A 15,370-nucleotide genomic window follows, 5' to 3' on the forward strand; every position below is an offset into this window, starting at 1 on the left:
TCAATGTCCCCATTTCTCCTACAATAATCTAGTAATAAAAGATGGCACCTGTCTACCACAAGAAAGTTAACAGTATGCATTAGACAACGTCAGAAACAAGAGTTCCAAAGGAGGAACAACGTGAGGAAGCCACTCAGATTCCTGACACCAAAGGACTGGAAAAATAAAGGAAATTCAGTGACCTTCAAAGCAAGCATCAGAGCACTTCCCCAAACTCTTCAGATGTGCGTACCTGCTTCAGTCATCACCAGCACCTCTCCTACTATCTGCTGTCTTCCTCTCCCTTTCTTAGTATTGCCAAACTAGCCTGGACTTGAGTAAGGGAAGAAATGCATGGACCTTCAAATTTGCACCCAAAGTTGTAAGTGAGCTTTGCTTTTCTTTGCTTTGAAGATACAGCTAGCAGAGATTTACAACACTAAACTTAAAAAGGGAAAATAATTCCCACTTTTCCAATTGATGGTGTTTCAGATGCTCTCTCATCTCAGCCGAAAGAGTAAAAGATAAATAATGTTAAAAGAAAGAGACCTAGGCATTATAGCTAGAAGGTAAGGCTTATCTGGAATATTCTATGCCCAGCAGCTCAGTATTACTCAAATTTAGGTAGGACCAGCACAGCCAGAAGTTAAAGAACAATAAATGAATCACCCTTAGTGTGCAGGCTGAGCAGGAGATACCTGGTTGTTTGCCAAATGATGTATTGTGGAGAAGGAGGAATTCTTAAAGGTCCAAGCTCATATCCACGAGGGAATCCTCTACACAGAATCCTTGACAACTATCTTCAGCCTCTGTATGAACAATTACAGAGAGCTCACAAATTTACTGGAGAGTCCATCACACTATTAGAAGCCTCTTTATATTGACTGAAAGTACTTCCTTGCAGCTTCCACCCTGCGGTACCTAGGGAACTCAGGGAAGTCATATTCTCAGAGACATCCCTTCAACTCTAAGAACTGGACAGGATTGAGAGAGACAGAAGTCCACTGGCCTGGTGACTATTTTAAATGAGATTTTTTAAGATCAATCACTTTTTTTTTTCCATGCTAGCAGTCTGGTGGCATATTGTGTCTTTACCAATATAAGAAAAAGAATATTAGATTACTGTCAGATGTACTTGGATTCCAGGCTTGTCTCTGTTACGTCACAGCTGTGCAACCTTGAAGAGGTTACTTAACCTCACTGAGCCTTTTGATTCATCTATAAATACGAGTAGTAAAACCTGCTGTGCTAATCTCAGAGTTGTAAAATTTAAAATAGGTCACATAAATGAAAATATTCTATAAATTATAAAGAGCCATACATATATTAAGTTATTATTATAATAACTGTCTTCCATTAATCTTTTTGCCAACCTTTCATATCCCCATTTTCCACTGAAAGTACCTGACTTTTTGGTCTCATATCAGGATATATCAGAAAGTTCTTATTCCAGTTTATACCCCAGAAGCAGCCACATTATCAAACAGAGGGGCATAGAATTATGAAAGAACCAAAATGCACTGTGAAGATCTTGGAAGAAGAGTCAGAAAAAAACAAGCAAGGGACAGTCTCTGAGCAGACAGCACAGGGAGAGGCCTGGAGCCCTGGCAGGGAGGAGAGGGTTAAATCCTTTCCTCTGCAGTACAAAAGAAAAGAGTGTGCGGAAAGATTAGGATTTTTGCTTTTACAATGGGAGCTGCAGAAGCGTAGGGAAGAAGCTGAAGAAAAAAAGGGGGCGTCTCCCCTTTAAAGACTTGCAAAGATTGAGAGAGAAAGAGAGAGAGTCAAGAACAGAGTCAGAGAGAGAGAGAGAGTCTGTCTGTCTCTGGGAAGGGAGAACATCTCTGCTTCACAGTGATTTGCACTGGGGGAGAGGCATCAATTGGCTTCAGACCCAAAGGGGAGACTGGATCAGGTCACCCCGGTTAAGACTAAGTGAGCGTTGCCCCTCCCTCTCCCACCTCTCTCTACCCGGGAATGTCTCGGCGAAAGCAGCGGAAACCCCAACAGTTAATCTCGGACTGCGAAGGTCCCAGCGCGTCTGAGAACGGTGGGTGCCTGAGGAGGGGTGGGGGGCCGCTGAGTCCCAGCCTGTCTGGGTCAGGCCGGAGCAAGGGGAGGGCACTCGGGCCACGGGGCGAAACCAGGAGGGCGGACTTGATCACTGGGGGTTTGAAGGACTTGAGATGTGGGAAGTAGAGAAATGACCTGCGCTGGGGAGAAGCCCCTCTCCACTTTACTCTACTTGGGATTGAGTCTGTTTGTGTTTTCCTTGTTTTTCTCTGGATGAAATGGAGTTTTCAAACTGGCTCTGTCTCCCCACCCAAGAGTTTTCTCCTCAGGTCCCCCTGTGCTCACTGGTCTTTGTGCCGTTGCTAAGTAACGGCCTCAGACCTGAAGACCGTCTCTTAGGGGTGGGATTTTCCCCCCTTTTCTTTCTGGAGAGTTGGGTTGCAAGAGAATGAATTGGATAAACGTGAAGTTTCCCCTGAGGGAGAAGAGAAAAAAGTTTCTCATTGTTGGGCTAAACTGAGAGCTGATCAGAGCTCCCAGAGGAAAAGAGCTAATGTCGGTCAAAATGCGGCCTGGTTTGGGGTGTATATCCGTGTCACCTGCAGGAGAATTGGAGGATACGTCTGGAAGAGGGGTTTAGGTTCGTGCTTCAAGGGAGACCAAGCCAAAAAAAAAAAAAAAGTGCAAGGTAACATACCTGTTAATACATGCATATCATTTTATGAGAATATCATATTTTTAAAGCAACAGATGTCCTTTATGAGGAGAAATAAGTGTACATATTCTTATAACATTCAAGTAAGTGAGAGGCAGACAATAGAGCAAGGAAGGTATTAAGAAGTGACATTGCCCAGAGTCTCAGGGACAGTTGGAAGCATAACCAGGACAAAAATGTAGGTCTCCTGATGCTCAGGACTGGTGGTGCTCACTCCACTAAATCAGGGTTTTCCAAACTTGCCTAATTGTGAGCACATCTGAGCTAGGGTCTCAGAATCTATACCTTTTGCAAGTGTCCGGGTAATTCTTAGGATCGAGCAAGTTTTGGATATACTTGTCAGTGGTATGGCTACTATGCCACACTGTGGAAGTCTAGAAGTCCTGGCTAAGGTATCAACTATTTATTTAGTGTATAATTAATAGATATACTTAACAATGCAGTATAGGATTAAGCACAAGAGTTCTGAAGCCAGACTTTCAGGATTAGCTTTTAGCCAAATCTTGGATCTATTACTTGGTTAGCTGTGCAACTTTGGTTGGTTCATTTTGCTTCTCTATGCCTCCGTTTCCTCATCTGTAAAATAGAGATGAGTATTCTAGCTACCTCATTAGGTGGTTGTGAGAATTGAAATGAGTTGATATGTGGAAAGCACTCGGAAAAATACCTGGCATAAATAAGTGCTTAATACATGTAGGAAAGTACCTAATAAAGTACTTAATGTATATGAGTATTGCTATTATCATTATATGTGAGTGCAGTGGCACTTCCTGCAAATGCTGAAATATGATCAAAGTTCCAAAACCTCTTGGCAAACTTCAGCTTTTCTTTATGAGATCTGTGCCATGAAAAGCTCTAGGATAATATATTTATGGTGATTAAAACTAATCATGGATTAAACTTGCCTTTTCACCCGTTGTAAAAAATGACTTGAAGTCAAATCAGTGCTCCATGTGCTTATGAAACAGCCTTAACAGACATACTATGTTTTGTGTAGAACACATCCCCCCCAAATCTCTGCTTTGCTGAGATCCTACTGTGCCCATATTTAGAGGTTCTGTGGTGGTGGCATCCTTCCCTCCTGAGACACATTAACCCTCCTTAATGCCGCTATAGGCCGGATGTTTCTTCCTTGTGCTCTACAGGAGACTTCCCCTAGAGACTCAGAGCCGCCTCACAGTTCTGATCCCCTGCTGGTGTGATTGTGGAACTATGCTGAACACCACCACCCCCAAACCCTCTAAGAAGCATCCTCTCCTCTCCTTCCTACTTCTCCCATCTGCTTACCCATTCCCCATACCACAGCTGAGGAAAAATCTTCTGTGAGGGAGTCAAAAGGTGTCTTCAGTAACCGTCTTGAATGGATTCTCAAGCCCTTTGAGATACAGCTCCCACTTGGAGGCATGAGAGCCCATAAACACCATAGAAACAGTGCAAGCTTAAACCCAATGGCAGCAACAAATTTCAGTTGAAATTTTGCCTTTCAGCTATTAAAGGCAGAAACTGTTAGGAGCGAGAAAGCAGTATTTACCTCTGTTAAGATGTGCCTTTTAAAAGCCTAAGGGTTTTCTCATCAGAATTCCCCAGAGAGTGAAAGATCCCAGGCAACATTCATGACTTGGAATGTTACAGGGTCTCATCTGCAAGATGAGGTGGCTATATTTGATCATGTCTAAAATTCTTTCCTGCTCTTATAAGCTTATAATATACAAATTTCTCATTCCTGCATTTTATGGAAAGGGTTTCTATTTGCTTATGTGATCTTCAGGCGTCTGACTTTTCCTTCTGCCCAGAACATGCCCCCCAATTAGGTAGGGAGGGCTCTTATTTAGGGGCACACTGTACCCTTTGATGTACCTGTGAAATTATGGGCACCATCACCAGCATCAGCAGACATTTATCTAGTAGTCTAGGGTGCCACTACTGTTTTCAGGAGTCTTGTGCCTTCTTTTAAGCAATGTTTACCATATATAACAAGCAAATGCTAAGCCTTTGTTGTGCATTTTAAAAACTTCATGTCTGCAGTGACCTAAGACGTCACCAAGAAACAGTCTGAAAAAACCTGTTTTCCAGCCCTGTTTTTGCTCAACTTGCCTGACCAGAACACCAAAACCTAACAGAATAGTTATTGCACATCAGTGACAAGCAGGAAATAGTCTATTTATTTAAAAACTCTGGAGAGGAAAAAAAAATTTCTCTCTCCCCTGCAGAGTCTAGAAATCTGGATTAGAGAACATAAGGGATGTGACTGGGGAAAATGCAAACTAGTACATCTGGGAAATAAAGGAAACAATCAGAAACCCAGATATTTAGTGAGAAGGAGAAACCAGGACAACAGCCAAACAGATCTAGAGGGAGAGAGGGGAGAACTTTAGATGGAAGTTGGCAGACAGCAAGACCAGCAAAAGGGGGAAGGAAGACAAAAATAGAGTTTCGACGGTTCTATTCTCTTTACATCTGGAAGTAGAGAGCCTCGCCTCTCAGGGCAACTAAGCCCTGGGCCACTCAGCCCTTTGTACCCCCAAAGTAGAGAATAACTGAGGCCTGGTACAATAGAGCATTAGATAAGGGCTCAGAAAACTTGGTTTTCAGTCCAGCTTGGACCTTGAAGCTATGTGACCTTGGGCAAGCCCTTTCTTTTCCCAGGGTTTCAGCTTTTGACCTTTAATAATAACATTCATCACTAATATTTGTGGAGCATTTAAGTACTGTGCTAGGCCCTTTTTGCATTGTCTCTTTTATTCCTTCCAACTCCCCTATTACTACACCCATTAAAATTTTTTTATTGTAGTAAAGTATACATAACAAACTTTACCATTTTAACCATTTGTAAGTATACAAATCAGTGACATTAAGTACATTAACCATGTTGTGTAACCATCACTACTATCTATTTTTCAGAACTTTCCATCATCAAACAGAAGCTCTGTATCCATTAAACAATAAATCTCTATTTTCCCATCCCCCAGCCCCTGCTAGTCTCTATTCTGTTTTCTGTCTTTGTGAGTTTACCAATTCTAGGTACCTCGTATTAATGGAATTATACAATATATGTCCTTTTGTGTCTGGTTTATTTCACTTAGCATAATGTTTTCAAAGTTCATCCATGTTGTAGCATGTATCAGAATTTTCTTCTTTTTTATGGTTGTACACCCATTTTACAAGGAGAAATCCAGTGTTAAGAGAGATTAAGAAATTTTCCCAAGATCACAAAGATTAGAAAGTGCTAGAGCTGGGACTTTAACTTGGGTCTGAATCACTGTGTGCCATGAGAGAGTCAGATCTCTAAAGTCTCTTCTAGTTCCAGAATGGTATGAATCCCATGTTAAGTGTTCAGTCCTTTGATGTCAGAAAAATTTCCATTAAAAGATCTTTTTTGCGTTTGATCTAAGATAGTCCTAATCTGAAAACAAATATATTTTTCTCACTTAGCAGCAGTCATACAAATTATTGTGCTTCTTGGTCTACTGTGTTGCACAAGCCACGGGTGCATTAGTAGGTATGGTTGGCAAAAGATTGAATGTGTGTGTGCATTCAAGAGAGAGGGATGAGGAAAAAAGATGATATATATCCCTAAGAAGTAGTCTATAACAACAGTTCCAGAATTGGTTCATAATTATGGAAGCTACCAATTAGTATTGGTCCAACGTTAATAGTAAGTAAGTTTAGGAAAGTACTTATTACAAGTGTGCTTGCTTCCTTTGCTGGATAATGCTTGAATTCTGTAGAACAAAACCCTTCATCTTGCAATTAGAAATATGGCTAAATTATCAATTAAAATTTAAAAAGAAAAAAAGAAATATGACTCAAGATGCACAAACCTGTGAAAAGCAATACAGACACTTAAATCTACAACCAGGTTTAAATTACATCAAATTCTATTCATGGAAACAGATTTTTTTACCGGGAAAGGATAGAAAGAAGCTAAAGTGTGATTGTGGACAGAGTAGAGAGAAACCCTGATGGGAAGATTTAGCACTGAGAACTCACTTTGCCTGTCCCAATTTCAGCCAGGTTTAGCTCAGGTAAGTATTGTGAGGAGCAGGGTGGAAAGTTTGATGAGAAGGGCAGTCCCCTGATTTTGTGGTTCTCATCCTTGGCTGAGGAGCTTTATAAACATACTAATGCCTAAATCCTAGCCACAGGAATTTTGAATTAATTGGTCTGGGATGTGGCCTGGATATAGAGATTTTTAAAAGCTCTCCCAGTAATCCTAATGGGCAGCAAAGTTTGAGAATCACTGTTCAAATGTATTCTCCACCCACCCCCCAGGTGCACATGACCCACCTGTTTTTGTCTTTGTTCTGCCCAACCATTCTCTCCCAAGCATAAAGCAGCGGTTTGATGGGGCACCAGGTTTAGACGGGAAGCCACCTGGTTTCCTTTTTCTTTGTCATTTCAGCTCTTTGTAAATTTAAACAAGCATGTCCAGGTCTTAGTCCTATATCCACCCCAGACTTTGCATGTGACCCGGGATAGGTTACCTCACCTTATCTGCTATCTAGGGACACCATTAGGAGTTTAGTTTATTCCTGTGTTTGTGCCTTCATTCATGTCTGTGTAAGAATCCTGCCCCCCTTTTTCAGGATGGGCAGTGAGTGCAAAGTGCTGAGAAATGGAGGGTTCCTCTTACAGGTGGCTGTTGATCCATCACCTTTCACCAGGGACTAAATTTACCTTAAAGAAGAGTGCAGATCAAATTACGCATCAGAAAGCACGTTTCATTAAAGAGCAAGAAAGGGGACAGTGTTTCCCAGGAGAAGATGAAAAGAAAAGGATTTCTTTTCTTGTCAGAAGACTTGACAAAACAGCAACTGGATATCAAATGTTCAATGCTAATTAACAAATGCTTAGAAGAAAGCTTCCATCTGATTCCCTCTCCCTTACTGAGGCCAGAGAGCAAATGGCGGGTAGCAGCCACACAGGGCCTTTTCTCTAGCATTAGGGAAGCCATACAATGTTGATATGCTCAAGAAAACACTGGACAGGAGTCAAAATTCTGAATGCTTGCTTCTCTGAATTACTGTGTGAACTTGGAAAAGTCACTTAACCTCTTCAAGCTTCAGTTTCCTTATCTGTAAAAAATAAACCACATTGCACTAAAGTGTGACTTGCCTAACTGAAAGAGACCCCCTTCTCCCTCATTTGTAAAGGTCAGGCATGGAAGCAGAGCCCATCTGTTTCAGAGCCATGATTCACAATGCTTAGATCCTTATGATTATCTGAAGTTTCAAAACACAATTCAGTAAAATGTTTTCAATTTAAAAACATGGGCAAAATTTATATTGAAAATAAAGTGGATGTTACTAATATTTTAATTATGTTATTTCAGCCCCCGCCAGCAAAAGAATTCTTATCCCTGACATATGCCCATGATATTAGCCAACATCTTACCTCAGAAATTAATAAGATTAACAAGCAACACGGAAAACAGATCTAATTTTAATATATGTATATCAGGTTACTTTGATTACTTTACTACTGACAATGTAAATTCTGTAATCGATAATACTCAGGACTCTCTAAGCTTTAAAAAGGCCCATTTGTACACATTATTTGTCAAAAGTTTTTCAATTTTTTTGTCCCCACAATATTTCTCCGAGGAAGATAGTACAGTTACAATATTGCCACTTTATGAAAAGGGAAATGGTGGCATAGCATGGTGTGACTGACCACAATGTCTCAATTTACCAGCTGGGCAAGAATAGAACTGGGATTAGAACAAGGTGGGTTTACTGATGCCCAGGCAAATCACAAAACCAAGGACTATGGTCACTTCCAGTGTGTAAGATAAAGTATTTTAGGAAGTGAGAAATCCTTTAAGACTCATTTCAGACTGGGCATGGTGGCTCACAGCCTGTAATCCAGCACTGTCGAAGGCTGAGGCAGGATTGCTTGAGGCTAGGAGTGCATTGGTGGCTGCAGTGAGCTACAGTTGAGTCACTGCATTCCAGCCTGGGTGACAGAGCAAGACCCTGACTCAAAAAATAAATAAATAGGCCGGGTGCAGAGGCTCACACCTGTAATCCTAGCACTCTGGGAGGATCGCTGAAGGTCAGGAGTTCAAGACTAGCCTGAGCAAGAGTGAGACCCTGTCTCTACTAAAAATAGAAAGGAATTAGCTGGACAACTAAAAATATATAGAAAAAATTAGCCGGGCATGATGGCACATGCCTGTAGTCCCAGCTACTCAGGAGGCTGAGGCAGAAGGATTGCTTGAGCCCAGGAGTTTGAGGTTGCTGTGAGCTAGGCTGATGCCACAGCACTCTAGCCCAGGCAAGAAAGTGAGACTGTTTCAAAGAAAAAGTAAATAAAAGAGCAAGCCGATATGGTGGCAAGGAAACCTATAAAAAAAGACTCATTTCAAGGTAAAAAGGGGATGCAGAGTACCTGGTCCAGGAAGCATCTTATCCTTACTTATCCTTTCTGAATAGGAGGCTGCCTCTGCAGTGGTGAGCAAGCACTGAAACCAGGTTGGGGCTGAAAGGGGTTTTAGACACTGAGAGGCTGTGTGGTAGCTCCTACTGCATTTTCCCCATTGTTTCAGGAGGGCTCTCCCCGCCTCTCCAGGTTAGAGTTCGGTGGGCCTCCCTAGGTTTCTGCTGGCTAGCATGTGTCCAAACCCACTACCTTAATGGTGACAGTGTGCAAGTGTTGCAAGAGGAGAATAGAGGAGGAAGAGGGTACAGAAGAAGGTAATAAGCAGGAGATGGCTTCTTAAATCAGCATGAACTCCATAAATGAGGTGTTGGCCAGGTAATCTGTGAAGTAGCTTGCATTCAACTATTATTCTGGGGGAGGAGGGACGGGGAGTTAAGGGGCTTAGTGTTCTGCAGAGAGGAGTCCTGAAATGACTTCCTTGGAAATTCTACCTTGCAGCCGCCCACCCTGAGAAACTTCTTTTGTGGATGGGAGTAGGATGGGGATGGAAGTGAGAGACACGGAAGAAAACTTAGGAGTATTTTGGGGTGTGTGCTGGTGAGGAGGAGCGGATGTTTTGAGCTCCCCCTTCCCCTCTGGCCCTCAGACCTCTGAGAAGATCAGACCACCCTCTCTGGAATTCACATTTTCCAGGCTCAGCGGATCCTTTATCCAAAGAAAAATAAGAGAAGACTATCGCCTTGCTCTATCGAGCAGGGCTACGATTCCCACTGTGCCCCTTGAGCTTACAAGAGCGGGGGAGGGCAGGCCTGGGCAAAGACATCTGGAGATGGGGGGAGCTGGCAGAGTACAAGGAAAGGTGGACCCCCACTGTGCCTCACAGCACCTGTCACTGAGCCTCCGGAAATTCTCCTGGGCTCTGGGCCCCAGTCCCACACCCCCCTTGCGCTCCCCGCTCCCGCCTCCTCCAGCTCCCGCCTCCCTACCTACCAGCTCCTCCCCATAAACTCCCCACTTCATCAGCTCCTCCCCCATCTCCCCTCTCCCAGCTTTCTCGCTCCAGCTCCTCCCCTCCTCCGCGCCTCCTCGCTCCCCTCCCCCTCTGCCGCTGCTCCCTGCCCCCGCCGCCGCCGCCGAGCTCCATCTCCGCAGTCTGGGCCGCTGGGTGCAGAGACTGCCGCAGCCCGGGCGGCCACTGCCGCCTCCCTCAATCCCAATATCCATTGTCTGCCACCCCACCTGGCCCTCCGCTTCCCCCACAACCATGGCGCAAGAAGCTGGGAGGAACCCTCGTCTCGGGGGGCCCTGCGGGGAGCCAGCGGAGCTCCGAGGTGCGGTAGGGTCGGGCCGCGGTAGGGTCGGGCCGGGCCGGCAGGGATGGGGGCGGAGGAGATGCGCCGGGGTCAGGACTTTCGGTGGGCGGGATGAAATGCATGATTCTCTGCATAGGGCCGGGTCCTCACACCCATTCCTTGCACTCGCTGGTGGCCTGGGGTAGGGAGGGTGACAGAGGAAAGGAGCAGCATGCGCTTGCCGCCCCCGCCCCCCCACCACGCTGAGGTGTCTCCTGTCCACGCCGGTCAGGACTGAGCTCTAGTCTTCTGCATGGCCTGATGGTGAGCTCATTTCCCCACCCCCAACTAGCGGTTCCTGGGCTCGTTCTTAATTAGAGCCTCTGTATACCCAACCCAACCGCACCACCCACGCTCTCTCTCCTTGTCTTCTCCCCAGGTGATGCTAGCGAGGAGGACCACCCCCAAGTCTGTGCCAAGTGCTGCGCGCAATTCATTGACCCAGCTGAATTCCTCGCCCATCAGAACGCATGTTCTACTGACCCTCCTGTAATGGTGATAATTGGGGGCCAGGAGAACCTCAACAACTCTTCAGCCTCTTCTGAATCCCGGCCAGAGGGTCACAGTAGTCCCCAGGTCATGGACACAGAGCACAGCAACCCCCCAGATTCTGGCTCCTCTGTGCCCACAGATCCCACCTGGGGCCCAGAGCGGAGAGGAGAGGAGTCTTCAGGGCATTTCCTGGTCGCTGCCACAGGTACAGCGGCTGGGGGAGGCGGGGGCCTGATCTTGGCCAGTCCCAAGCTGGGAGCAACCCCATTACCTCCAGAATCCACCCCTGCACCCCCTCCTCCTCCCCCTCCCCCTCCACCCCCAGGTGTAAGCAGCAGCCACTTGAACATTCCCCTGATCTTGGAAGAGCTACGGGTGCTGCAGCAGCGGCAGATCCATCAGATGCAGATGACTGAGCAAATTTGCAGGCAGGTGCTGCTGCTTGGCTCCTTAGGCCAGACGGTGGGTACCCCTGCCAGTCCCTCGGAGCTACCTGGGACAGGGACTGCCTCTTCCACCAAACCCCTGCTACCCCTCTTCAGCCCCATCAAGCCTGTCCAAACTGGCAAGACACCGGCATCTTCCTCCACCTCCTCCTCCTCTTCCTCAGGGGCAGAAACGCCCAAGCAGGCTTTCTTCCACCTTTACCACCCACTGGGGTCACAGCATCCCTTCTCTGCTGGAGGGGTTGGGCGAAGCCACAAACCCACTCCTGCCCCCTCCCCAGCCCTGCCAGGCAGCACAGATCAGCTGATTGCCTCGCCTCATCTGGCATTCCCAAGCACCACGGGACTACTGGCAGCACAGTGTCTTGGGGCAGCCCGAGGCCTTGAGGCTGCTGCCTCCCCAGGGCTCTTGAAGCCAAAGAACGGAAGTGGTGAGCTGGGCTATGGGGAAGTGATGAGTCCCTTGGAGAAGCCTGGTGGAAGGCATAAGTGCCGCTTTTGCGCTAAAGTATTTGGCAGTGACAGTGCCCTGCAGATCCACCTTCGTTCCCACACGGGTGAGAGGCCCTATAAGTGCAATGTCTGTGGCAATCGCTTCACCACCCGTGGCAACCTCAAAGTGCATTTTCACCGGCATCGTGAGAAGTACCCGCACGTACAGATGAACCCACACCCAGTGCCAGAGCACCTAGACTATGTCATCACTAGCAGCGGCCTGCCCTATGGTATGTCCGTGCCACCGGAGAAGGTCGAGGAAGAGGCAGCCACACCAGGTGGAGGTGTCGAACGCAAGCCTCTGGTGGCTTCCACTACAGCACTCAGTGCCACAGAGAGCCTGACGCTGCTCTCCACTGGTGCAGGCACAGCCACGGCTCCAGGGCTCCCTGCTTTCAATAAGTTTGTGCTCATGAAAGCAGTGGAACCCAAGAGTAAAGCTGATGAAAACACCCCCCCAGGGAGTGAGGGCTCGGCCATCAGTGGGGTGGCAGAAAGTGGCACAGCAACCCGCATGCAGCTAAGTAAGCTGGTGACTTCACTACCAAGCTGGGCACTACTTACCAACCACTTCAAGTCCACTGGCAGTTTCCCTTTCCCCTATGTGCTAGAGCCTTTGGGGACCTCGCCCTCTGAGACATCGAAGCTGCAGCAACTGGTAGAAAAGATTGACAGACAAGGAGCTGTGGCAGTGGCCTCTACTGCCCCAGGAGCCTCCACAACCTCTGCCCCTGCGCCTTCATCCTCAGGTTCTTCTGGACCTAACCAGTGTGTCATCTGCCTCCGGGTGCTGAGCTGCCCTCGGGCCCTACGCCTGCATTATGGCCAACATGGAGGTGAGCGGCCCTTCAAATGCAAAGTGTGTGGCAGAGCTTTCTCCACCCGGGGCAATCTACGTGCCCATTTCGTGGGCCACAAGGCCAGTCCAGCTGCCCGGGCCCAGAACTCCTGCCCCATTTGCCAGAAGAAGTTCACCAATGCTGTCACTCTGCAGCAGCATGTTCGGATGCACCTTGGGGGCCAGATCCCCAATGGTAGTACCACGCTTCCTGAAGGCGGAGGAGCTGCCCAGGAGAATGGCTCTGAGCAAGCTACAGTCCCTGGGGCAGGGAGCTTCCCCCCCCAGCAGTCTCAGCAGCCATCACCAGAAGAGGAGTTGTCTGAGGAGGAGGAGGAGGATGAGGAAGAAGAGGAAGACGTGACTGATGAAGATTCCCTGGCAGGGAGAGGCTCAGAGAGTGGAGGTGAGAAGGCAATATCAGTGCGAGGTGATTCAGAAGAGGCATCTGGGGCAGAGGAGGAAGTAGGGGCAGTGGTGGCAGCAGCCACAGCTGGAAAGGAGATGGACAATAATGAGAAAGCAACTCAACAGTCTTCTCTGCCACCACCACCACCTGACAGCCTGGACCAGCCTCAGCAGATGGAGCAGGGAAGCAGTGATGTTTCAGGAGGCAAGGAAGAGGGGGGCAAACCCGAGAGGAGCTCAAGCCCAGTGTTAGCACTCACCCCAGAAGGGGAGGGCACCAGCACCACCTTGGGGGAGGAGCTGAGCTTTCAGGAAGCAATGAGAAAGGAGCCAGGAGAGAGCAGCAGCAGAAAGGCCTGTGAAGTGTGTGGCCACACCTTTCCCACCCAGGCAGCTCTGGAGGAGCATCAGAAGACCCACTCCAAAGATGGGCCACTCTTCACTTGTGTCTTCTGCAGACAGGGCTTTCTGGAGCGGGCCACCCTCAAGAAGCATATGCTGTTGGCTCACCACCAGGTACAGCCCTTTGCCCCCCACGGCCCTCAGAATATTGCTGCTCTTTCCTTGGTTCCTGGCTGTTCACCTTCCATCACTTCCCCAGGGCTCTCCCCCTTTCCCCGAAAAGATGACCCCACGATTCCATGAGCCTGTTTTTCTGTACCTGCTGCCCTTTGATCCAGGGAGCAGAAACCAAGAGCTCCATAGAGGACCTCCAAGATTTATGAGCCTTTATTTTGTCTTTTCCTCTGAGTTCTTCCATGCTGTGTCCCTAGTGGCTTTTCTCTAGTCCTTTCCCTAAGCTTGGAAATTATTGTGCTTACAAGAGGATGCCCCCCTAAGGAATTTTTCTCCCCTCTTCATTCTTTGTACCTGAGGAAAATAGACTCTCTACAGCTTTCACATTCTCAAGGTGAATCCTCTCCAGCTTCCCTGGGGTGACTCTTCCCTCTCCTCTTTCCTTCTCCCTTTCCCTTTGGCAGGTGCACCTGAGCTCCCACATTTGGAATTGCAGCCCAGCCCAAAGGGGCCGGTAGCTGTCTCTGGGGGGCACAGCACCACTCCTCTCTAGTGACCAGGTCGACCTACAGGACTTCTTGTCCCAGGACCTTCCTGATCAGCTGGTAGGGGTAGGCCCTCTATCCTTCTGGAACCAGTACATGGTTTTCCTGTCAAGTGGCCTGCCCACCGAGCCCTGGAGTTCCAGCCTCACCTCTACTAGCACTTCAGGCTTGGCCTCACCAGTGCTGTTTAGCCCAGGAACTGTGGCTGGGAAGGTTCCTCCAACAACGGCATCCAGAGAGGCCAAGGAGAAGACAGCCCCCCTCCTATTTCAGCCTTCTGCCTCCAAGGAGGTGCCTGAGAAGCCCATCGTAGATGATAAGTAGCAAACTGTACATTCCATCTTCTGTCCCCTGTTCCAGAAGGTGCCGTCAATGAAGTTGCTACAGTAATTGGTGGCTCAGTCCTATGGCTCAATGCCCTAGGAGGTAGGGAGAAATGAAAGGCATAGGATAATTTTCCCAGTAAATCCCTTGTCACATTAAGGCAAAGATGTTGGTTGGTCGATATGCTAAGACACCTCCAGTTTCTCATTCATCATGGCCTCTTAAAGTTGGGAAACAAGCTAATTTCTTGCCAAGAGGTCTCCCGTGGGATATTTTGGGAAATGTGAAATTAGTTGCTATCTTTGCTGAACATTGTTGGTGAGGGTGGTTGAAGTAATGAGGGAGAATTGAGGAATGTTGCTAAAGCACAGAGCTTGCTGGGAACCTATGTGATTAAAAAAGGGACATGATGTAAAGGAGGGGACCTCAAATTCTTGTGAATGTGGACATTCTCGTGCATATTCTTTTGGGCTAATAGTGACATAGAGTGCAGCAGTGCACCAGAGATCATGGGATTTCCTAGCACTAGTGTGCTTCTAGTTTTAGATAACTCCCTCTGTTATTCCCTGGCCCCTTGTATTTCCTCATCTTCCTCTCCTGAAATCCCTTTCCTCCCTGTTTTGCCTATCCATGGGCTGGGGCTCATGTCTTTACCACTGTCTGGTTCTTAGGGTCCCAGACTTTGTGGAATGAGTTCCAGGTGGTATCCTCCCTGCCTCTCTGTCTTGTAATGAGATGTAGTATTTACTCTTAACATAGGATCATTTGGAACAGGAGTTCTGAGGAGGAGACAGTGAGGGTTTGCTATTGACTGACTTGAGTGATGGCTTCTCCTCCAAAGCTGTAGGCTCCAGAGCTTCCTAACA

The 15,370-nt window shown here is 47.4% G+C and overlaps 1 protein-coding gene across 2 annotated transcripts; it reads left to right on the top strand.

Annotated features, from left to right (window-relative positions):
- The first annotated feature begins 1,659 nt into the window (after window positions 1-1,659).
- SALL2 (spalt-like transcription factor 2) lies at window positions 1,660-14,186 on the top strand. 2 transcript variants are annotated; one of them, XM_012649526.1, is made up of 2 exons: window positions 1,660-2,029; window positions 10,820-14,186. In XM_012649526.1, exons 1-2 carry the CDS (start codon window positions 1,957-1,959, stop codon window positions 13,762-13,764), a joined length of 3,018 nt encoding a protein of 1,005 aa, XP_012504980.1. In that variant the 5' UTR covers window positions 1,660-1,956; the 3' UTR covers window positions 13,765-14,186. The 2 variants fall into 2 exon arrangements, with proteins under 2 accessions (XP_012504980.1, XP_012504981.1); XM_012649527.1 differs by lacking the exon at window positions 1,660-2,029 and adding an exon at window positions 9,968-10,419.
- The last annotated feature ends 1,184 nt before the right edge of the window (window positions 14,187-15,370 follow it).

Source organism: Propithecus coquereli, unplaced genomic scaffold, assembly GCF_000956105.1.
Source record: "Propithecus coquereli isolate 6110/MARCELLA unplaced genomic scaffold, Pcoq_1.0 Scaffold3, whole genome shotgun sequence".
NCBI classification, from domain to species: domain Eukaryota; kingdom Metazoa; phylum Chordata; class Mammalia; order Primates; family Indriidae; genus Propithecus; species Propithecus coquereli.